This window comes from Aristolochia californica, unplaced genomic scaffold, assembly GCF_029961685.1.
Source record: "Aristolochia californica isolate CCGP_79_NKW_82.1479 unplaced genomic scaffold, dmAriCali1.0.hap1 SCAF_1, whole genome shotgun sequence".
NCBI classification, from domain to species: domain Eukaryota; kingdom Viridiplantae; phylum Streptophyta; class Magnoliopsida; order Piperales; family Aristolochiaceae; genus Aristolochia; species Aristolochia californica.
Window position 1 is genome coordinate 4,356,161 of NW_027181770.1, and position 24,158 is coordinate 4,380,318.

At 37.6% G+C, this 24,158-nt stretch overlaps 2 protein-coding genes, 1 long non-coding RNA gene and 1 other non-coding gene across 6 annotated transcripts; 3 read left to right on the plus strand and 1 right to left on the minus strand.

Annotated features, from left to right (window-relative positions):
- The first annotated feature begins 1,863 nt into the window (after window positions 1-1,863).
- LOC137943205 (uncharacterized) lies at window positions 1,864-16,712 on the plus strand. Its single transcript, XM_068788900.1, has 16 exons — window positions 1,864-2,231; window positions 2,605-5,148; window positions 5,417-5,849; window positions 6,731-6,953; window positions 9,423-9,587; window positions 9,826-10,098; window positions 10,178-10,426; window positions 10,509-10,880; window positions 10,976-12,211; window positions 12,400-12,456; window positions 12,632-13,054; window positions 13,237-13,460; window positions 13,999-14,132; window positions 14,753-14,977; window positions 15,058-15,236; window positions 16,001-16,712. Exons 2-16 carry the CDS (start codon window positions 2,781-2,783, stop codon window positions 16,088-16,090), a joined length of 6,651 nt encoding a protein of 2,216 aa, XP_068645001.1. The 5' UTR covers window positions 1,864-2,231; window positions 2,605-2,780; the 3' UTR covers window positions 16,091-16,712.
- A 459-nt stretch (window positions 16,713-17,171) lies between these two features.
- LOC137960652 (uncharacterized) lies at window positions 17,172-19,307 on the plus strand. 2 transcript variants are annotated; one of them, XR_011114214.1, is made up of 4 exons: window positions 17,172-17,531; window positions 17,789-17,876; window positions 17,962-18,060; window positions 19,099-19,307. It is a non-coding gene; the product is annotated as an uncharacterized lncRNA (long non-coding RNA). The 2 variants fall into 2 exon arrangements; XR_011114209.1 differs by having other exon boundaries at window positions 17,172-17,876.
- A 338-nt stretch (window positions 19,308-19,645) lies between these two features.
- LOC137956656 (SAP-like protein BP-73) lies at window positions 19,646-23,380 on the minus strand. 2 transcript variants are annotated; one of them, XM_068804240.1, is made up of 3 exons: window positions 23,182-23,380; window positions 20,517-20,858; window positions 19,646-20,224 (listed from the first exon to the last, which is right to left on the minus strand). In XM_068804240.1, exons 1-3 carry the CDS (start codon window positions 23,270-23,272, stop codon window positions 19,872-19,874), a joined length of 786 nt encoding a protein of 261 aa, XP_068660341.1. In that variant the 5' UTR covers window positions 23,273-23,380; the 3' UTR covers window positions 19,646-19,871. The 2 variants fall into 2 exon arrangements, with proteins under 2 accessions (XP_068660341.1, XP_068660334.1); XM_068804233.1 differs by having other exon boundaries at window positions 19,647-20,224; window positions 20,517-20,867.
- A 661-nt stretch (window positions 23,381-24,041) lies between these two features.
- Window positions 24,042-24,114, plus strand: TRNAE-CUC (transfer RNA glutamic acid (anticodon CUC)). Its single transcript has one exon. It is a non-coding gene; the product is annotated as a tRNA-Glu (tRNA).
- The last annotated feature ends 44 nt before the right edge of the window (window positions 24,115-24,158 follow it).

Below are 24,158 nucleotides of genomic sequence, written 5' to 3' on the forward strand. Positions count from 1 at the left end.
TAAAGGTGGCATCGAATTGAGCCCGTTCACTAGCGGCTCGAGCTTACGAGAAATAATTTCCCCCCCGATGCGCGAAGACATCGTGCGATTTCGCACCTCCGAGATCATAAACAAGTGAAAAAAAAAACTCATTCTTCAACTCCAATTGTCCCTTCCTCGTGGTTCTTGATGGGATTGAAAAGACATTTTAGTAAAAATAAGTTTCTATGAACTATTAGTGGTTTTTTCAAGAAATATTGAAAAAATATTTGTAGTAGAAATACATTTCTATGGACTATTTGTGCCTCATATTTTTTAGAAATATTTTTCTAACTCTGGTTGTCCCTTCCTCGTGGCTCTTGATGGAATTGAAAAGAAATTTTAGTAAGAATACATTTATATGGACTATTAGTGGTTTTTTCTAGAAATGTTGAAAAAACATTTTTAGTAGAAATACATTTCTAGGGACTATTAGTGCCTCATGTTTTTTGGAAATATTTTTCTAATTGGAAATTCTTATTAAAAAAATTATATAATTTTTTAAGTAAGATTTTCCTACCAAGAAGGGCAAGAAAACCTTATAGAAATTTTTTGAATAAGTATTTGACAGTTGATGATTTAATACTTTTAGCATGAGACAATTTTGTGTTTGACATTTTATTTGATTAAAAATATTATCGTTAAGTATAGTAATATATTAGATTGATTATTAATTTTTATTTATGTCCCTGGAAGAGGCAAATAAGAGGTCCATTTTAACTTTTCGAATAAAATTTTAATATATTTTTTGTAATTTTCTAGTAAGTCACTAATAGTAATAGGATTTTATTTAAAATTTTTTTTGGAAATATGTATCGTAGGAAAAATATTTCTATTTTTTCCTAGAATATAAAAATTGAACTAGGGGCACTAAGGGGTCCATAGTAAATTTATGGTTAGATTCAGAAATTACAAACTAAGCTAGACAACATTTGGGATAACAAATATTAATATTGGTGCATTATAATCCATTATCGAGATTCAATCCCAAACCCCCCCTATCATTTTTTTTTAAATGTATGCATAATTTTATATATAATTTATTCAACATATATTTTATGCAGAGTATTAAATGTAGGTTAAGTTCGAACTCGATTAAAATTATTAGGCTCGAGCTCGATTACAATTTTAGGCAAGAGGCTAGGGTCGGCTCGAGGTCGAGTTCAAAATATTTAAATTAAGTTCGACTCGAACATAAGAAGGTTTGGACTCAATTCGATTTGATGCCACCCATATGCCCAATTTTAAGTAGAGGTCATGCCTAATTTTATGTACAGGTCATTCATAATTTTATGTAAAATATATGTCCAATTTTATATAAAATATATGCATAATTTTATATGTAATTTATTTGACATATACTTTCTAAAAATTTTTAAATGTATGCCGAAGCTCGAACTCTAGACATGTATTTTTTTAAAAAATTTAAATTAATGTTAAAGTTTGAGATCGACTCGAACTTAGTTAAAATTATTAGGCTTCAATAATAATTTTAGGCTAAGGCTCTTAGCTTGAGGTCGAATTTAAAATATTTAATCAAGCTAAGTTGGTCGGCTTAGGCTTGGCTGGACTCAATGCCACCTAAATTGGCGTACGTAAGATGAATTAGCGATCCGTAATGACTAAGATTTAGTAAAGATAAACTCGTGAACCGTACGCACACGCACACGCACACGCACACGCACACGCAGACACACATGGTGTTGCTGAATCCACTGTTCACTTCAGACGTCCGAATACTGTTTGCCGTTGATTACAGTAGTCCGTGTAGCATTGCTGTTTGGAGTGCAATTTTCCTTCCTCAGTTTCCAGTCTCCACAGCAACCAAACGATGTCGGAGCAGGTGGAATCAGACACCGACGATATCTCAGAGTCATTGCCATTGGAGCTCATCAAATCGCAGCTTATCCCTCCTGCTCCCAATCGATTCCCGTCTGCAATAGACTGGTTGCCTGATTTTGGAGGCCTCTCATGGATCGCTTATGGTGCTTCGTCGCTGCTCGTAATTTCTCACTTCCCTGCTCCTCAATGTCAGGAAGAGACCTTGATTGGTACTGTCTTCGAACAAGTGATCGAGCCACCTCGCCAGACGGTCGGCCCTGTCGTTCTCAGGGCGGTCGCTTGGTCTCCCTCGTTGCCGTCCGAGGGCGAGATCGCGGTTGGGTCGGGTAATTCTGTCTATGTGTACTCGTCCGGTTCCAGTCATGGGACAGGTATGGCATGACTTCGGAAACGAAAACTTTTGTTTGTATTTATAAAATTAAGAAACTGTCTATCGTGTCAAATTGAGGTTTGACAAGGAAAGAAGAATATGCAATTAAGCAGAACAAATGTCGTAGTTCTGTCAGTGTATTTTAGAGTTTGATTGAAGGATGCTCTCTTCAATCTGACTCTTCTTAAAATCTAATTTTTGTTGGCATTAAGCTGAGAATCGGATACTATTATCCTCATGATTTTACTGAAGCTTAGTTCTTCGATGTTTACTCTGACCCTCATTTGGCTTTTCCTTTTCTGGATGAGGTTTTTAGATGTTTCCTTTTCTTCAAATGTTTTTCCGTTTGAACTTAATTATCTCACATTTTCCAGGTTCTTTCTGTTGGAGGCGGATTGCAGGACTCGTACAATCTTCTGAGGTCGAAGTAATAAAATGGACAAGATCAGGAGATGGATTAATTGCTGCGGGCAGTGAGGTGGTTTTGTGGAGAAAGAAGAATGGTTCATGGGAAGCAGCTTGGAGATCAAGAACAGAATGTCCCCGAACCATGGCTTCGACAACGTGGTCAATTGAAGGACTTGCTGCGACTGCCACCTGTAGTGGTGTCTCGCAGGTTGAAGAATCCTCCACAATATTTTTGGAGGCTAGTAAACGAGTGTCAGTTTATTATGGCAATGGGACTGAGTTTGTGAAAGCTGAGCTGTTTCATCCACACCCTGTTACAATGCTTCAGTGGAGGCCATTGGTATATAAAGAAGATGCACAAAATTTCGGAAGGGACGTACTTCTCACATGTTCTCTGGATGGAGCTGTAAGGTTGTGGAGTGAAATTGACAGTGGGAGATCAAGGAAGCCAATTAAGGATTTACCTGGTCAGAAGCTGATGCGTTCATTTCATGTTATTGCAGTGGTTGAAGTGAACCAGATATTGAACGGAACCCTTGGCATTGATACTCATATTATTTGGGCAACCGAAGTTGAGGATACTAAAACTAATTTGCGTTTTTCACCTCATGGTTCGGGGCTTGATCTGGTTGGTAAGTGTGAATGGTTGGTTGGGCTGGGTCCTCAGAATTTGCTTAGTCTCTGGACCATTCATTTCCTTGATGATGTATCACCAGTGCGGTTCCCACGGGTCTCCTTATGGAAAAGGCAAAATATGCAGGATTACACAGCAATGGCTTGTCAAAAGACTGTCAGTTCAAATCCTGCAAACCAATCTATTTTAGTGCAAGCTGTGGTTTATCGAAATCGATTGTTTGGTCCACCTATCATGTGTTCTTTGATTGATTTATTGCCAGACAATATGATTAGCTGGTTACATTTATACCGAGAGATGTCGATTAAAGATGATGTAGGTTCTTCAAACGAACCCACAAAGGAGAACAATTTGTCTTGTTATGTGGGTGGAGTTCTGAATACATGTGGTCACACAGGAAGGATTCTGCAGGTTGCTTTGCATCCATATAGCTACGAAGTTGAAGTTGCTGTTTCTTTAGATTCTAATGGTTTGCTTTTGTTCTGGTCTGTTTCTGCCATTTCAAATCCTATTTTAGGCAAGACAACTCTGTCTCACCCGGCATGGAAACTTTTGGGTCAACTTGGCAATGGAGATTTGTCCACAATGGCTGAATATACAACCCTGAAGTGGGCACCTTCAGTTTTGAAAGATGACCCACTTCTGCTCTTAGGGCATGCAGATGGAATTGATATTTTTATAATAAAACTATCTGAAAGTAAAAGGGATAGAGTAGCAAACCACAAGATATGCACAATTTTTTTTCAAGGCCACAGTAGGGGAGATGCTCCTGATCACATTTTTGCAGTTCCGTTACCCTCTGACAACAGCGAGAATACTATTTCAAATAGTTTTATATTGTTCGGTATATGGATGAAGGAATTTCAGGCTGTATCATGGAATGTCGTGTTGTGTACTGATGAGTTATTGGAGAATATTGATGCCCCCAATGGTTGGAGATATGATAGTGCTTTTGGTAATGCAAGATACTCTGTTGTGGTTAAACCATGCTCATCATCATTTCCATATGAATTTGATCAGATTACCAGTTTTGCTGTGATATGTCCAAATAATTTTATTTGCAGTCAAGCAAAAACACCTACTTATCAGTTGGCCACTGGCTGCTCTGATGGGAGTGTGAAACTGTGGAGAACTAGTTGTGCAATTCCATCTGGACAAAATTCAGATCAGATATCAGTGCCCTGGGAATTAGTAGGTATGTGTACCTCACATCAGGGGCCTGTTAATGCTGTTTCTTTGTCCAGCAATGGAACCCAAATGGCAACCATTAGCAAGGTTTTTTCAAGCAGTACCAGTGCCCTTCACATATGGGAATCTAAACACGTGGATGGTACAGGTTTTTTTTTGCTTGAGGATAAAATGACCCTTGATGGGGATATTATCACTTTAGAATGGCTAGCCATTGGCAATGGTCAGTTACTAGGAGTTTGCCTGCAGGATGAATTGCGGATATATGCACCCCAAAGATCTAGTAACGTGGCTCTTATGAAGCCAAGAACTTCAATGGAGACACGTGTTTGGGTGTGTGTTGCAACCAATTGCTTTGAATCTCCTGCACAGAACTTCATGTGGGGTCCCAGGGTGGGTGCAGTTGTTGTTCATGATACATTTTTGTCTCTCTTTAGTCAGTGGGCAGTTTGTACAGATAAGAAGTTGTTATTGGATGAGAGTAGTGAGAGAACTGAGACAATGGCAAATATGGATTTCACCATGAGAAATGACACTGATCCTTGCAATTTCATTGTACCAGTGTCTCAGGAGAAAAATGAGCATGGTGCAAAACCTGCATTTCATAACATTGTTGAAATAGTTGAGAAATTAAGTGAACCATTGCCTGTTTACCATCCACGGGCACTCTTTCTTTCTTTGTGTTCAGGTATGTGATATCTCTTGTTTAAATCTTATTATTGTGTATATATAGTTTCTGTTAACAAAGGAAAGTAATTTTCCAGCTCTGATGGTTATGACTTTTCTTGTCTGGCCTTCTATACCATCTGCCGAGTCTTCTGCTTCTGAAGAACTTCCTGTAAATTGTTGAGGAGCTATCTTGCAGAAGCTTATTTTGTATTCAAACTTAGTTTACCGTATATATTTATTAGTTGGTGGACCATAGAGCTTAACTTCACTACTGAAACTGGTGGCAGGAAGGTGGAAACGAGCATATGCTGCGGTGAAGCATCTAGTGGAGCATCTTAATTCTGATGTAAACTCTGGAGTCTTCAGGAAGGGAAAATCATACTTCATCATTCCTCAGATCCAACTGTCCCAGTACTTGGAGGAATCAGTGACAACAAAAATTAGCTTTAAACGACTTGAGTGGGCTACACATCTCTCTTCTGAGTCTTATGGTGCAGAATCCCAGGGGACTTTTCATGTTTTTCCAGAAAGCCTATCAAATTCTTCCAAAGGAAATCCTGAGGAATCTGGCTTCACTAGGTCTCTAGACAAGTTCCATGACATAGAAGGAATAAGTAAGAAGAGTAGAACTGAATTGCTTGCGATAGTAGACCTTCTTGGTGAAGTTAAGGATTCTCACTGTACTTCAACTTTTGAAAGCTTAGATGGATCAGGCAGAAGGTAATTCTCTACTTCATATTTGTGTCGCATCAGGAAATTCTCTGGTAGCATGGTTTTAGTTCTTCAGAAATTATAAGTTGGCTGCTTTGACTTGAGGGGGATGCACTGTCTATAGGTTTCTCTTTCCTATCTTTCCTATCTTTCCTATTCTTATTTTTTATATGATGGTTCTTTCTACCAAACGAGTCAAGTCTGTGGCTTGAACAACTTTGAGTCAGATCGACAAGTAACAATTGAAGTTGCAACTAAAGTATTGCTTGATTCTTTGTTGCATATATATATATGTGTGTGTGTGTGTGTGTGTGTGTGTGTGTGTGTGTATGTATGTATATGTATGTATGTATTGCTTCTTGATTATTAAGTCACTAGAGTGTTTGCAATATGGACTTGTTTCGTAGGTCACTGTGGTAAATTTCATGGAAAGCTTGAAACTTATTATATCAATTGTGAAAATGAGTGAAATTGAGTTTTTAAGAGAGAGACTGAAGAATAGAAGAAAGAGAGAAGAGAGCCAGAAGAAACTGCTCTCATTGGGGGTCATGCACGACCCCCAGTTCTTCTTATTCACTTAACTATCAATTAAGTACAAAAATACCCCTAATCTGTTACACTTTACATTATCCCTTATATCTTCCTATTGACTGACTCAAATTACATCAAATTTGAACTACAAATCGAGTTAAACATGCTGAACAATAAAACGTCGTCTCCAGAAATTATAGCTAAGGTAAAATAACCAAAATACCCTTCTGCTGATTTTCTAACATCAATCAAACTGATTGTACATTAACCTACAGTCGTGGATGCTTCATGGATGAGTTAGTCGGGCTTATATTCCATCTTGTGTAAACCATCTATCTGTATTTTTTGCTTCCTTTCAGGTTTTGGGTTGCTGTAAAATTTCAGATGCATTTTCTGCGGAAGAATGCCAGCTTGGCTGCTTCAGAATTGATTGTTGATTCTGGATTGATTGCCTGGGCCTTCATGTCTGATTGCCAAGATGATTTGCTTAATTCTCTTCTGTCTATTGAACCAACTTGGCAAGATATGAGAGGTTTGGGAATCGGATATTGGTTCAGAGATGTCACACAATTACGAACAAGAGTAATATATATGTCCTGTATCTTTTTTTCTTTTAAATATATATATCCTCTTTTTAAAATTTTCTTGGGGTTACTTTAAGAGTTTGTTCTTTCTCAGAAATTTAAATCAGCAGACAATACATGATATTCCCCATTGAATTTAACCATTTTGTAGAAAGAAAAATGTTTCTGGTGTAGACCAGGGGGAAGCAAGACCTTTACCTATGTTTTTTTAAATTTCTTTTAATAGTAAAAGGTTTTTACTGCTAAAATGACAAACAAATAGAAGGAGGGAGGAAACACCCCCACAATTACAAAGGGAAAGAACTCACAACAACCAGGAGTTGGCGGGAGACACCTACTAATGTTTTTTCATCAGCCTTTTCTGTGCTTTCATGAAATGCTGAAATGGAGCTAATACTTGTAAAGATAAATAAGCACCAAAATGTTCAGTAGGTGATGTAGGACGGCAAAGTTTTTCAATTTGAGAAGAGATAAGAAAGGGATTATAAGCTAAGGCACAAGACTGAAAGAATAATTTATTTAGGTTTGAACAGAATTTATTGTGGGCTAAGCTCATTAAAAATTATGTAAAATAAAAAATTAAATAAAACAATGATAGGTACATCAAGATACTAAAGATGAAGAAATACATTTATGCTTGAGAATTTTCACGTACCTAGTTATATGATGAAATGAATCAATTCCTTCTTGACACGTATTTTTGGTTGAATAAGGTTTTGGAGATTAGGGTCTGTGGACATAAGATATTAGTCTGACCCAAATTTTATTTTAACCACCAAACTAGAAGTAAAACTTTGGAGAAGGAAAGTGAACAAAATGAGAGGAGATGCTCCAATTGTAGAAATAAGATAAAAAAATGGAAAAAGAAACCCTCGAATATAGTTTTGTTGCTATAACTCATGCTAGAATGTTATGCTATGGTTCTGCGGTATTTTGTTGTGCTACAGTACTGTGGTAGTGGCTTAAGAAAAAAATCAAAGAGGATATGGAAGGAAGAGAAAAAAGATAATGAAATGTCAAGGTAACAAACAATTGAGGTAGAAGAAGGGAGAGAAAGAGAAAAATAAGCAACATCTTGATTTGGAAATCATCTCAAGAGATCCTCACCCAAAGGCGTTGGCATATCTCTCCGTTTCTTATTTATTTTCTTTGTTGCAAGGTTTATGAAGGCTATTATACAGCCATTAACCCAAAAAATTAAATTCACAGACTAACACATTATAATAAATAAAAAGTAAGGCAAGGTTAACTATTAAGTAGGAAAAAGTCCTAAATTGAAAAATGAAAAGAGAAGTTAATAGGTTATAAGGTCGAGTAATAGGCCTCTTAAGTGGTTAGTCATTTTGGGATGGAATTGGACTCAACATAAAAATCCAACATGGTATTAGATTAGGTTGTGTGTATGGGCCAAGGCCTAATTTGTGCTCCCTAGGTTATCTGTGTGTTGTGGGCTCCATTAAGGAGTTTGTGTGTCCCATTTGTGGGTTTGTGCCCACATCTCAGGCACATTATGTGTAAGCTTGGATATGAAGGAGATTGTTGAGTAGGAAAAAGTCCCACATTAAAAAATGAAAAGAGAAGTTAATGGGTTATAAGCTTGAGTAATAGGCCTTCTAAGTGGCTAGTCATTTTGGGATGGAGCCAAACTCAACCCAAAAATCCTACTTTAACTTATTGAGCTCTAAAATTGAGGCAATTAAAGCACAGATGGACACCAAATGATAAATCACTGAAATAAAAGCAAAAAAATTGTAAATATAGAAAATAAGTGCCAAAAGTTAGATTCCTAAACCTATTGACTACAAATAGTGGCATAACTCGGGCTCTTCAATAAGCTAAATTTCCGGATTTTTCTCTTCTTCTTGGAGTGGACTTCTAATAACATTTGTAGGACATTGTTACAAGAATACAATTTTTTTAGCAAGTGATGCAGAAAGTTGTTGAAAAATCAAGGTTTTCTTTGCTGAAACCATAAAGGGCACAATTAGAGGATAGGGAAAAGCCAAGATGGCTGTTAGAATTCTTCTTTCTAGTCACTGGAATGTCCCAATTCTATCCATAAACAGATCATTAAGACAAAACATGTCTGAATGGACCAAAATAGCCCTAATTGTTGTAACTTAGGAAAGTTGAAAATGATCTAAAGCCATCATTAGAGAATGAAATGAAAATAAGAAAAAGTAAGTAACCAAAATGATTTGGGCTTGGGCTTCATTTCTACTTCTTGTTGGGCTTAAATCTGTGTAGTTGATCCAAGCAAGCTTCTGCTTGCTTCTTTACATCAGCAAGAAGGTGTGTGTTATGCATATGTTGATTTTTATCAGTGGTTTTATTATTCTTTTGGGAATATTAATTGGCTGTTTTTTTTCTCTTTTAAGCAAACATATTGTGAGTGTGTGTGCATTTTTTTTATCTTTTTCTGTCTAAATATGGCAAATGTTTTGGCTTAATTTGTTGGACTGTGTAGATAGAGAAGCTGGCAAGATCTCAATATTTAAAGAAGAAAGACCCAAAGGATTGTGCACTTCTATATCTGGCCCTTAACAGGCTTCAAGTTTTGGCTGGACTATTTAAGATCAGCAAAAACGAAAAAGACAAACCCCTAGTTGGATTTCTGGCTCGTGATTTCCAGGTATTCTAGCATGAGAATTTTAGTGAGAAGGATAATTTCACCTTATTTGATCTCTTACAAATTGAACCAACTTTTGACAATTGGCATCAACTTAGACTGACCAAAACTTTTACTTTTCCTCCATTTATTGTCAAATACAACCGCAAAGTACAAATATAAACTATTTATTGATGTTAACAGAATACAACAAGATTACTCCCAACTGAATCAGATCTCGTTTAATGATTCATACTTTCAGGAGGAAAGGAATAGAGCAGCCGCTTTGAAGAATGCATATGTTTTAATGGGAAAACATCAACTAGAGCTTGCTATTACTTTTTTTATTCTTGGCGGGGATCCTTCTTCTGCCGTTACTATCTGTGCTAAGAACTTAGGAGATGAACAGCTTGCCCTTGTGATCTGCCGTCTTCTTGAGGGGTATGGAGGGGCCTTAGAGCGTCACCTTATATCAGAATTTTTGCTTCCGAATGCTATTAAGAAAAGGGACCACTGGCTCATGAGTGTATTTGAGGTGTGACATGACAAAAAATTTAGACGTGTTTGTTGAAAAAGTTAGTTTCTTCTGTTAATATGAGCATTGATATGTGCAGTGGATCTTAGGGAATTATTCAAAATCATTCTGGAGTCTGCTCGGTCTCCAAGTGGATCCTACTGACAGTAAGTCAAATGACCCAAGCAGTTATGCTTCTTCTCTGTCAGATCCAAATGTTGGCCAGTATTGTGCATTCTTAGCAGCCAAAAGTAGCATGAAGAATTCTGTTGGGGAGCCGAAAGCTGCTATCATGGCAAGATGGGCCTCATTGATGACTTCCAGTGCCTTGAAGAGATGTGGACATCCTGTAAGTGATTGTTTTTCTTTTCTGAAATCAAATTCTAGTTGACATTTTGTACGGTTGATGATGACATCTTTTTCATTTCAAGCTTGAAGCTTTGGAGTGTCTTCAATCTTCTTCTATCAATATTGAGAGGCAGGATCAATTTACTTCATCAGAGAGTGGAAAAGTTGATATATTTCATGGGAAGCAAAAGTGGACCTCATTTGATTCTTCAGGCTGGATGATGGATGATGTGGCTTGTGATCTGGAGGCTCATGTGAAAATTGGCTTGGCTATGTATTACATTTCCAAAGTGATGAGTGAACACCCGAACTGGACTAACTATGGTAGTTGCAAAAAGGTATGTAAGACCAACCAGGGTGAAGTCTTACTAGATAATTTCAACCACAAGCTGAAGACTGCATTTTCTATTTTTGAGAAGAAATTTTCACTAACGCCACATGATTTGGTCCACAAGGTACGATATTGACTACCCACAATTCAGTTTTTGTTTTTCATTTTGACTGTGTTTCTATTGACACAACTTCTCAAGGTACTTTTCTGTTTCTACAGACCTTACTTTTTACGTCCAGCCATGGGTTATTTTTTCTTGGGTCCCATGTGTCACATGCCTTCGTTTCCCAGGAACTTCAGCACAGTTCACATTTATATTCTCTTCTTCAAGAACAACTTCTGAAAACAACCAGAGATATTTACTCTTTACTGGTTCGTTATATAGTTGCCTGCTGTCTTACTCGTCCTGCACTGAAGCCAATTCCTTTTGAAAGAATTACATCAATTGAGCATAGATTTGACTTGATTCCTCCTTGGGATTTCTATGTACAATATCTCATTTACTTCATAAATAATTTGAGACCTTTCCTAGAGTTCCGTACTCCTGGTCTGTCTGAAGATATTCGGGTTGTTAAAATATTTAGCATCCTTGATCTTCTTGAGTATTCAGTGTATTTTGCATCAGCATGGGCCCGAAGGGAATGTAGAGGGCTTATTCTGTTGATAAGACCAATAATAATTGCTTATAGGAATAAGCAAATTACAGAACTTAAGGTTACAGAGTTGAGGGAGTTGCTGCATGAAATCATGAAGTTGGTGGCTACTGATGCATTAAGTGATGCTGAAGGGACTGCCCCTAATAACAAACCTAAACAAGGGGTAAATACAAAAAGTGGGTGCTCACTACCAGAAGATGAAAGATGGCAACTGATTGGAGTTTGTTTATGGGGCTACCTGTGCCACTTCATAAACAGTCAAGTGAACATGTTGATGGCCAATTGTGAAAATGAAGAATCCATGTCAAGGTTGCTGAAGAGCACACTCACATATGTTTCTTGTTCTCTTACCGGATTGCTTGAATCATACCTGAGACAGAAAATAGAAAAGGGCTTGCCAGTAACAACTCTTGCATGGTTGGAGAAAAGTAATCAATCTCAACCTTATGAGTGTTGTGAGTATCTAACTCAGGGAGTTGATAGCTTAGAGATCAGCAAACAAAGCAATTCATCCTTATTTGAAACATTATGGCAGATATCTGTTGATCCCAAGGAGGTGTCTGAAGGTTTTGCACAGGAAGCAATGCATCACCTGCAGTCTATCTGTGAACAACATTCCAAAAGCTGGATTGATATTCATAAAGCTGTCACGTTGAGCCATGGAAATGGTGAGACATCAAATCATGTGCAAAGCGGGAATAGCGATGTTTCTGAGAACTGTGACAAATGGATTTATATGGATGCACATGTTTTCCATAATCCAAAAGAATTATATAAAAGAAGTGGAGAGCTCATTGAGGTAAATCTTCTGCTCTGCTCTGTTGAAGATTGCGGTGTTAAAGTTGTTTTACTGGAGGACTGTCCTTGTATATTGTGACTTTTCATACCAGTGGATCAGTCTTTTACCTGGATGAAATTCTCTTTTGATTCTATGCTGTAAAGAGCATACTGGCTAATAATTCTACTGCATATATAATTGTTTTGCAGGCTATGTGCATCAACTCCATTTCTCAGAAGCAAGTTGCCCTTGCTAGCAATCGGAAGGTATGTTTTAATACAAGCGTGATTTCCTTCCATCTTTACTATGTAAAGGGAGATGTTACTGGTTCATACCCATAGAAAACATCAAAGTGCACATGGATTGTTCTGTCTGTGAAAGAAAATATGGAATGTATACAATTCTTACCCTGTACTTGATTTAAACTTCCTTGTCATTCAGGGTTTGATTTTCTACAACTGGGATGTTGAGGATCCACTAGAAAACCAGGAGTATATCTGGTTGAAGTCTGATTGGCCCCAGAATGAGTGGGCTAGGTCGGAATCTACACCAGTTCCCACTTTTGTTTCTTTAGGTGTGGGACTTGGCAGCCAGAAAGATGCCCACCTTGGGTTGGGTGGAGCCACTATTGGTGTAGGTTCCCTAACGAGGCCAGGGCGAGACTTGACAGGTGGAGGGGCTTTTGGAATTCCAGGCTATGCTGGTATGGGTGCATCAGGCTTAGGTTGGGAAGAACCTGAAGACTTTGAATTTGATGATCCTCCAGCAACAGTTGAAAATATTAGCACAAGAGCCTTATCCAGTCATCCTTCAGGACCTTTCTTCTTGGTTGGATCTAGCAATACACACATTTACCTTTGGGAGGTGTGTCATATTTGTTGAGATTTAAATTTATGAGATTTCTCCCATATTTTGTTGAGATTTGCCTTTATCAAATATGTTTCGTTTTCAATCTCAAGTTGGGATTTCTTCATTTGATTGTATATCACTTCTTTCCTATAAAGTTATTCTGTACTTGGTTAACCACTATGTTGGTATACAAACAGTTTGGTAAGAAGAGAGCAACAGCAACTTATGGTGTCCTGCCTGCAGCAAATGTTCCTCCACCATATGCACTGGCATCAATATCTGAGGTACAATTCGACCGCTGTGGGCACAGATTTGCTACTGCTGCTTTAGATGGTAAGATATGCACATGGCAACTTGAAGTTGGAGGGAGAAGCAATGTCCGTCCGACAGAATCATGCCTTTGCTTTAGTGGCCATGCTTTGTGAGTATCCACTAAATCACTCCATAGCTGACAAAGTTTCTTATGCGGGTCCCAGACCCATTTGTGAGTGTGGCAGCAAGGGCTAGCCCAGGTCAAAAAATTTCTGCAGTTCAGCAACCCCTTCCATCTAATGGGATGAATTCAATTGTACCATTAAGATGTATGCTTGACCAGGATGATCCATCACTAAATCACTCCATATCTGTGACAAAGTTTCTTATGCGGGTCCCAGACCCATTTGTGAGTGTGACAGCATGGGCTAGCCCAGGTCAAAAAAATTCTGCAGTTCAGCAACCCCTTCCATCTAATGGAAGGAATTCAATTGTACCATTAAGATGTATGCTTGGATTGTTTGCCCAAATCCTTGCAACAGTACCCATTAAGGTGGCCATGCTATTGGTTGGCTGTAATTGCCAAATATAGAATGATGAAAGATGTGTAAATGGTGTTCCTGGAAGCTTACAGGCTATGGAGAAGTTAGCTTTTATTGTTTTGGTAGAAATGGCACAACTTTTGAATAGGTTCATACTGGTTGCAGGGATGTTGAATATGTGGCAGCTAGCGGTTCTGTTATTGCTGGGGCTGGATACAGCTCAAACGGTGTGAATGTTGTCATATGGGATACACTTGCACCTCCTACCTCTTCTCAGGCATCTCTTACATGTCATGAAGGTATATCCTTGGTCTTGTGAAGTCAGTGGTTATGTTGATTTTGAGGATTGTTTTTTCAGGTTAAATGTAACATGAGAAATGTTAACACAGCCAAAGTTCATTTTATCTGGAAAATAGCTAGCATTGGACATTAAAACCCTGATCCAATCACTTTTATAAAGTTGATTTTTCTGAGAAAGTGTATCATAGCTTCAATTTTCTCACAATTTGGGTTAAATTCTCTTATTTTTTTATTGCTTTTATAAATGAGTTGAGTTTGACTAAGCACAAAGCACTTTACCTGTTTACCGGAGTGGAAGCTGACCAACTACCTGCATGAGTCGATACTGGGTTGTGTATTGGCCAGTTGTGTACTTGTGTATATGAAATTCTAGTAAGGATACTGGATAGTATCTTCAGAATTAAGGATTTAGATAATCGTTTCAGCAGAACTGAATACTCGAAAGAGGGGTAGCTGATTCTACTTTATTGATTTCTTCAGTTTCTGACTTTGCTTAAGCAATACAAAATGCTGTTCCAAGCCAGCTAGCAGATTGAGGATTTATCTGTTGACCAGAGCATTGAAGATAACCACCAAGAAAGCATTTGATGGTTTTATTGTTTTCATCTGTTATGCACAGGCGGGGCTTGGTCTCTTTCGGTTTTTGATAATGATATTGGAAGTGGTTCTATTTCACCGATGATTGTGACGGGAGGAAAAGAAGGTGATGTGGGTCTTCATGACTTCCGTTTCATCGCAACTGGAAGGACCAAGCGAAACAAGTATTCTGGTTTGGTGGCTGAGAACCAATCTAGTCAACCATATCCTAATGGAATGCTTTGGTACATACCAAATGCTCACCAAGGTACATGGAGAACTATTATGTGCTTTTTTATCTGAAAAATGCAATTTTCCTAAACATGATTTGTTTTGTAATGAGCATAGGAAGTGTAACCAGGATATCAACGATCCCAGACACCAGCTTGTTCTTAACAGGGAGTAAAGATGGAGATGTAAAACTTTGGGATGCCAGAAGACAGGAGCTTGTCTTTCACTGGCCAAAGTTGCATGAGAGGCACACTTTCTTGCAACCAAGCTCAAGAAGCTTTGGAGGAGTTGTTAGGGTAATTTTATTTTTGTTAGCTAATTACAAATTGCTTAGCAGATAATTTATTGAGTAATGTATCTTGCAGGGGCATTTTAATCATTGTGCTTATATGCGAATTAGTAATTTAGATATCCTCTCACTTAGTACTTTAAAAGTGTGTTTAAGTAAGCTATATTTCGGTTTTTCTGTGAAAAGGAGTTATAAAGGATAATGTTCTAGGGAAAGGGGTTTTTTCTGTCTTTTTTCTTTGTTGTTACTTAAGTGACTCAACCAAAACCCTCTGATAGAGTCTGGTTTTCCCTCAATCAGAGTCAGAACTTTATGCACTCATTCTAGTCTTCTTCTTCGTTCTATTTCTTTTACTCTTTTTTTCTTCTTCTTCTGCTTCTTCGTATTTCATCTCTTTTCTACACATTACATCAAAATGAAACAGAGTATTGGATATGTAAAACATTGTTGTCAGTGTTTAGCGTTTCTTTTTCACTCGTTTCTCATGAATTCTCTTAATTTTTCCATTTATTTATGATTCCAACTGAATCAAATTGGGTCTGTGAATCTATGTACTAAAATACTTTGCTCTCTTAGTAATTCTCTCGACAGTGCTGTTCAAGATTTGAATTGATGTTCTTCTATATTCCTGTTTCTACAAGAGACAATAGTAAATTGATGAAAACTATTTGTACTGAAGAAAAAAATGGAAAAAAGAACAAATGAAAACATTCCCTAAGAATTTCACTTGCATGGGAGTGCGTTTGATTACTGTCTAATGCTTTGATGTAGGCTGCTGTTACGGATATCCAAGTTCTTTCTCATGGTTTCCTTACCTGTGGTGGAGATGGCACTGTAAAACTCACTCAGCTGAGAAAATAGATGATCTGATTGGGTCTGATCATATAAAGAAATGTGGCGGAGGTTGGTCTGCTGTTTGGTTTGTCGGGTAGAGCTAAAGTACTTCACGATGGCAAGTGCAATCTGTTCAGCCTTCCACTGGTAGAGCTAAAGTGCTTCACAATGGTGAGTGCAACCTGCTTCCCCAGAGACTTTTTACATACTGTAGCATTGAAGTGTCAATGTTGCATTGGTGTGGCTTTCTGTTTGAGCGCCTGAAGATTTTTTCAAGAATATAAAGATGCTTGCTACTGCTTAATTTGATGGCTTGGACAAAGAACTTGGATGTTACTTGTCTGCAATTGTCAAAGCAGACGTATATAGAGGAGATAAGGCTGAACAAAAAGAAGCGGACTCAAGCTGAATGAAGACAGGTCCTCATTCTTGTAAACATTTCAACAAATCCTGCTGTTGTTGGTTAGAACTTAGAAAGGCAGCTTTTTATGCGGATGACCTGCTCTCTTCGAGATTTTGTGGGTTGCAGTAATTCTCCGAGGGGCATTGTATTTTAAAGCCTTTGTTGAATATGTATTTATTTGTACATACCAACTAATAAGGTCTATTGACTCCCAAATTCTTTTGACCGAATGAAAGATAGGTTTTGCTTGGCATGATCAGGAATCTGTCTAAATAATTTTGGCACTTAACCTTGCTGCTTCTTAAGCCATGCCCTTCTTATGATGAATAAAGCTTTTGGAAGCGTAGTCATGGTTAAGTAAAGAAACGCTTATTGTAACCTTATTGGAGCTTCTGGGTAGCCTCTTTTTTATCAAGAAGTGAGAAGTCAGAAGTGAGAACAGCAGCCAGTGTCTTTTTATTGATAAGAAGTTGCACAGTTCTTGCTTAGTTTTTCCGAGGATAGGAACATGGAAACCAGGTTTATCACATATGAGTTTTAAGGCGTTAAACAAATTTTAGCAAGCAAGTTTTGGGGTTTACGGAGAGTTCTAGGGGTGCTTATGGGAATAATCCTGCTATTTCTAATGAATTTCTGCACTGTTGTGCAGCAGAGCTGCAAATGTTACAGACATTGATTTTCGTTTCGTTTGATATATCTGCCTTTTCCGCCTTACCCCACAACTTTTTTTTGAATTTGGTTTAAATATTTCGTTCCCTGTAAATTTGACTGCGTCTCTTCAGGTTGTACTCTTTAATAACCGTCGGGAGTCTTTAAGTTTGCTGATTTCTAAAGAAAAACGAGGTCGTTAAATCTGGTGGAACACTCGCATTTGCTGCTTATCTTTTTGATGTAGCTGAAAGCGAAGCTCAACCCGAGGCTCCTAGAGAATCAAAATCTCAACCCAGAAGTACTTAATCTTCTGGAAAGACTTCGGTAAAAGGAGAGAAAAAGCTAGATAAAAAGTTGCCACTGGTAGCTCTTTATATTCGTTGGCATAATTCAACATCTATTTTCTGTTTTAAGGTAAATGCTTTGTACTTATTCTCGACTTTCCTTCTCGTTCTCTCTCTCTCTCTCTCTCTCTCTCTCTCCCAAATGTGCGGATCTTTACCGACCGGAGCACAACGAAATCGCCCAATTTCCATGCGGAATTATGCCAAAGCTAAGTCTCCTATCCACCAACTTATACTTACACTCGGATTTGATTCTAGCTGTCGCAATGGTCATCGTGGAGTCCATGTCTATTTTACATTTAATTCTATTTGGCGTGCTTTATCTAGAACTTACATCGAGGGAACAACCAAGGTGGATCACAGAACAGCGGGGTTGCACAGAGTCATTCAAGTTCTACAGAGACAAAAACAAAAGGTTGGTTGCCAGTTAGAATAATTGAAACTTCTTTTGATTTGTTAAGAATAATTCTGAAGTTAATAGATAATTCTATCTCGTGCAGAATGAAATGCCATGTTCGCCACACAATTGACTTAAAAAGCTTAGAAGTATCATGATGGGATACTGAAACTTTCATTTTAGAGGATTCTGCCAGAAACAGGTTAGTTCAAAACTATGCTGATCGCTGTTTCTGCTGAAAAGTTTTGTTTCCTTGTGTATCATACTGCTAGCATCCGAGATGCCAATCAATATATTAAATTTTCTTTTAACAATTATGTGAAGAGAAAGAGTTCACAAGATACAAAACGAGAAAAATCATTTTCACCACTACAATACAGATAAAGAAATAAAATGGCAAAATCCATGAACATCAAAAGGCAAAGTGTCATCAACAAGAAGAGCTAGGAAATCCAAGCCATGACGAGCCAATGAATCAGCCACGGAATTAGCACTGCAAGGTGAATGGAACCCACATAATCTGTAACAATCGAGCCTAATGCACAAGTTCATAAAAACTTAAAGAAGCTGCTGGGGAGGAGATTTTCCAAAATGGAACCAAGAGACTATCACTGAAGAGTCATCATCAATCACCTTGGGACCTGAAATGTGCCACAAAAACCTTCACTTCACAACCCAATGGTGCAGAGTATACCCTAGAATTCTGGCCATAACAGTCCCTAATAACATTCCTACCTCCCAGCAGGGCCAAAACAGCCAATCAAATATCAACGGGAATAGCATCTGATTCTTTCTCTCTTTTGCCTTTTCCCTCTAATAGAGTCTATTATATGGATGGAGAAATATCCTAGCCAGGAGTTGGCTTTAAGTTTCAGATTTTTTTTAATTAATGGAGGTTGTTAAATGAGAAGTAACCAGAGTGCTTTTTACACATCTGCCCTCACTGTGACCTATCCAATTTTCTCCTCGGTCAATGAATGATCTGAACAACAGCTCACCTCTCCAAAACAGAAATAGATTACTCCTGAAATTTTTAGACTTATTAGAGCCTGTTCTCCTTCATCTTCTGGACAAATTTATCCTAATCCTAAAAAGTTCGATGTTGCGATTTTTTTTTTATGAACTTCCTTTCCATTATTAATGTATTATAGCATTTATGTGTTTTCTCTTATCCTATATACATTGATTGTATGCCCTTCCTATTCTTTATTTCATGTTACAATTGTTTGTAAAAATATAGGTAATGCTTTATGATGATAGTGGGAAGCTCCTAAACAGCAAGTTCCTAAAGAAAGATGTGGTGGTTGAGTCTGGTGGGGTATTGACATTTGATGTTCACCTTGTTGAAATTGGAGATATAGAGGAAAGCTCCAAGCACCTAGATGACTTGAATAATAAAGGGCAAGATATGGAGTCATTTACTTATTCATGCATGAACAAGCAGCAGGCTGGAGGTAGTTTTTATGTTTGTAAAACTTATATGCTACTGTTGCATTACTGTTGCCATGGTTTATGATAAGGTGCTGTGGTCTAAAAACGTCAATCTGAATCAAGAGTAAGTTCTACCTATGAAGTCCTATCTTCCACTTATTTTTCTATGTTGCAAGGCATATTTCAGAATTTTTTATGTTCTTCTTAACTTTTATATTGTTGTTTTTTCTACTATGAAGAATGGTCCACATCACTCTAGGATTAGAAACATTTTGTGCTTATTACTTTTGAAGAGGCCATGTGGGATGAAATTGAACCTCACTTTAACATGGTATTAGAGTAAGTCCTGCATATCCGGATGATAAAAGATAAAGCAAAATAAAATTCTTTTTGTTAATACTGATTTCATATGAAGGTAGAAAAACCCTTAATGGAATTCAACTGCAGCGGGCATCTCAACTTCAAAAGAAAAAAGAATTCCCTTTCGCTCTTGATCGTTTTTGTCTTTAATCAAAATCTCAATCTCTCTCTCTCTCTCTCTTTCTCTCTCCACACACCAGAACTGAGAAACTAAGATGTAAACTACGATTGCAACGACCTCATCAACATTTCCACCAACTCTGCTTTCTTCAGCTTCGAGTAGCCTTTAATTCCTTTTGACTTTGCAAGTTCTTTCAGTTCTGGGAGCTTCAGCTTATCTACCCTTTGTAGCTCCAACGATTCACCTGGGGTTGATGGATCTTCTCTAAGCACCTCAACCCTCTCAGCTGGTGCCGAGTGTGATGGTATTGGCGACCTCTTCACAAAATTTGAAGCAGGCCTCGATAAGTTGAAATCTCCTTTATTTGGGTTGTTCTCTATTGCTGGTACTCTCTTGGGTGAGCCTCTCCTCCGAGGCAGTGATGCTCCTTCTCCTTCTTTATTCAAACTTTTACCTATCAACATCACGAATTTGAAATTTGTACAATATAAATGCCATTAGAAACTGAATGATCAAATAAGATCAAAATGGGCAAATAATTCTTGCAGCAAATTCATCACAATTGCTAGGACTAGACTCTAATGATGACAAGTAAATGTGCTTAAATTATGACCTTTGACATCAGAAGAATATGACATAGATGAAAACGAATGACTTCAACATAAACAGCTCATAAAATAGACTACAACTAACAAGCCTAAAATTCTACAAACAGACGAACCCAAAAAAAAAGACAAACAGTTTACCACTTAGTTGCTTTCCTGTTGAATACCGGTTCTGTCCTTCCTGGACTGACTTTACTGGCTGTTTTTTCAGTGCATGGCTTCTCTTCAGGGAACTGGCAGATCCTTCTTTTGAGATAGAAGATTGGATACGTCTAAATAATGCAATGATCTCCTCTTGGTTAGATGAATCAGAAGATTCATGGTTAGACAATTCACAGCCCTTCTGTTCTTCATCCTCTTTTGCTGTTTGCTCTGGAGAAATCTTCCTACGGGGAGGACGTCCTCTCCTGTTTCCCTCTGATCTGATGCTCAGGGCAGGTGGTTGAACTAGGTCTCTTCGGGAAGCAAAGAGTAGAGTCCCATCTGCAATCTCTGCCAAGTTCAATAAGCTGCATCAAAAATAATCCCTCAGTTGCAAATAAGTCAATCAATTGAAGTCTTTACTTATGAAATAAGATGCAGTTTGCAACTCAAAAGCCACAACCAGTACTAAAACTATAGTATTTTTTAGGAAAAAACAAGATAAGGAAATTGTTTCCAAATGATTTTAATATTTATAGAGTAAATCTCAATATTTCACATTCCACAAAATCATAAGATGACATCAAAAGTTTTATAAACGGTGTGCTAACATTTCAAGCAGGTTGATTAGGTGACAAGACGATCCTGTCAAAGTCAAGCTTTCTGACACTGATTAACACAAATTTATGCCAGCAGACAACAGGACAGCCACTATCCAGATGATTGTGAATTCAGAGATTCTTAAAACAAAAGGAAAATTTGAAATTGTTCAGATTAAAAATTTTCTAGAGAACCAAAGAAAAGCAGTAAGCAGTTCTCTTTTTAATAGATGGAAGTTAATAAAATACCTCTTTACCTTGGGAAAGATTGAACCATGTTACTTAGTAAGAGAGATCCTTCTCTGTCCACTAGTACATTATGATTTTTCAATTTATTTATTTGCTGTTCATTCTAGCAAAATCATGTTTTCAATATTTAAGAATTGACACTCTTTAACTTCTTGAGTATTTTCGGCTATTTAACCAGCTTTTGCCAGTGACTTTCCTCTAACTTCCCAGAAGCATAAGGGAATTGGAAATCAAAATATATGTGAGTTGTTTTCAACCCCTGAACAGAAACAGGAAAAAAAAAAAAGGAAAGAAAGAAACAATAGCTTCAAGGGTTACACCCTGCCTCTGCTTTCAACTCAGAAAAGAAACCAAACTTCTATTTCATATTGGCAAATGTAATTGTCATCTTACAAATTGCAATTTAAATTCCCAAACAGCAGGTTCAAGGTGACAAACATTTGTGTGTTATCATAAGTTTGCAAAATTCAAGCACACCAAACCTGAAAAGTTCAAGGCTGATATCAGATCCGACTGTGACAACATGTCATCACAGAGAAACAGTTCGGGTTTTGGCTGTTCCCAATGGTGGCCAACGTTCTCAAAGGGGAATAGCCTTACAAAGACAGATCAACACGGGTGAGGTGGAAACCACAAGCACCATCTACAGCTCTCAAGGCATTTGAGTCTTTTTCTTTATCTCAAAGGGGAATAGCCATACAAAGACAGGTCAACATGGGTGCGGTGGAAACCACAAGCATCATCAACAGCTCTCAAGGAACTCAAGTCTCTTTCTTTATCTCAAAGGGGAATAGCCATACAAAGACAGATCAACACGGGTGCGGTGGAAACCACAAGCACCATCTACAGCTCTCAAGGAATTCAAATCTCTTTCTTTATCTCAAAGGGGAATAGCCATACAAAGACAGATCAACACGGGTGCGGTGGAAACCACAAGCACCATCTACAGCTCTCAAGGAATTCAAGTCTCTTTCTTTATCTCAAAGGGGAATAGCCATACAAAGACAGATCAACACGGGTGCGGTGGAAACCACAAGCACCATCTACAGCTCTCAAGGAATTCAAGTCTCTTTCTTTATCTCAAAGGGGAATAGCCATACAAAGACAGATCAACACGGGTGCGGTGGAAACCACAAGCACCATCTACAGCTCTCAAGGAATTCAAGTCTCTTTCTTTATCTCAAAGGGGAATAGCCATACAAAGACAGATCAACACGGGTGCGGTGGAAACCACAAGCAACATCTACAGCTCTCAAGGCATTCAAGTCTCTTTCCTTATCAGAATCAGCAGATATAGGTTGAAATTGGATATTTCTCATGGGAAACCAGGTCGGAACTTCATCAAAGCAGTTCCCAGTTCTATTCCGTACTATGGTATAGAACGAAACAGATGAACTTTATGAAATTTCCATGAACCCTAAAGAATTTGGAATTCGTTAATTGTTAAATACGAGTAGTACAAAGTAAGCAAGCGGATACCCCTGCGTCAAATATAAGGTACTCCCATATACCATTTTCTCGGACATTTAAAACTAAAATATGTGCCAAATTTCAACTGCACTTTCGTTTTATTCAAACCCGCTATGCACAATCCCCACACACATTCACTTATTTTCCTGAACTTGTCCTTCAAACTCTAAAAGGTTTAAGCAGAGATAGACCCGGAGAACCTAAAAACGCAACATTTGAAAGCAATGACACAAGCTGCCTCCTCCATAAGTTTATTTTTACAGCAGCAAATGCAAACGGTCACAAAAATACATATAGCTAAAAAATTATTTACAATAAAAAGGGGATACTTAACGAAAAGACATTACCGCTATTGCCGTAGAGGGCTTTTCCCAGCGAAGGTCTGGAAGAGGACGTGGGAAGGCGGAGGCCACAGTTTGGGAAGACAAGCCCGTGCATCTTTCGGGACGCGAAAGCTCGGATTTGGCTGCCCCAATCTACTACATGGAAGGAAAGAGCGGCCGAACTGTGGATAATACCCTGGATGTCCCTTGTCGAGCGTCTCGTGAATCGTGTGCCCGACCCAGTAGCCACCCTCCTCGCAGGCCCGCAGGCTCACTGGTCGCAGTTTGGAAGAAGTTTCTCAATTCTCAACCAAAGCAACCGGTCAGCAAATGCAATTTATAATTATAATTTCTAAATATAAAACAAAATAGACCCTAAATGGAAAATAAAATAAAATAAAATAAAAAAATAAAAAATTATCATAATAATTTATAAATATAGTTGGTAAAAAATAAAATTTAATCATAGTTTTATTTTTACTAACTATTTTTTTGAAATAATAATAATTAAAATTTTATTTTATTTTCTAGGAGTTCCAAATAGTTAAAAAAACAATTTATAAAATTTCTCTTTGTATGTTTTAAAATATGATTCAGTTTTTTTTTAAAAGGGTTTCATAATATTCTTTTAAAGATATTGTGATGCATTAAAATAACATTGTCCTTAGACTTATGTGCAAATGACAATGATTTTTATTATTTTATAAATTTCTAAAGCCATTATTATTATTAATTTGCTTATTTACCTTATGTTCTTCTGTTTGATAATAGATAAATAAATAGTTTACAGAATAACTTATATAATATATATAAATATAAATAAAAAAATTTAAGTAGAATATATTGTTATATTTATACTTTTACTTTACATATCGAGAATAAATTCCGTTGTAGTCTAGTTGGTTAGGATACTCGGCTCTCACCCGAGAGACCCGGGTTCAAGTCCCGGCAACGGAAATTTTTTTAGCAAAAATCTGTAAAAGGGGAAGCAGTCGGCGTTT

Excerpts from the sequence above, each read along its gene's own strand:
- LOC137956656 (XM_068804233.1), bottom strand. The coding sequence starts at position 23,272 with ATGCACGGGCTTGTCTTCCCAAACTGTGGCCTCCGCCTTCCCACGTCC. Across the intron at positions 20,868-23,181 it reads AGCCCTCTACGGCAATAGCG|AGATTGCAGATGGGACTCTA; the intron begins GTAATGTCTTTT and ends TGAACTTGGCAG. Across the intron at positions 20,225-20,516 it reads AACAGGAAAGCAACTAAGTG|GTAAAAGTTTGAATAAAGAA; the intron begins GTAAACTGTTTG and ends TGATGTTGATAG.
- LOC137943205 (XM_068788900.1), top strand. The coding sequence starts at position 2,781 with ATGGCTTCGACAACGTGGTCAATTGAAGGACTTGCTGCGACTGCCACC. Across the intron at positions 6,954-9,422 it reads TCACACAATTACGAACAAGA|ATAGAGAAGCTGGCAAGATC; the intron begins GTAATATATATG and ends TGGACTGTGTAG. Across the intron at positions 10,881-10,975 it reads CACATGATTTGGTCCACAAG|ACCTTACTTTTTACGTCCAG; the intron begins GTACGATATTGA and ends CTGTTTCTACAG.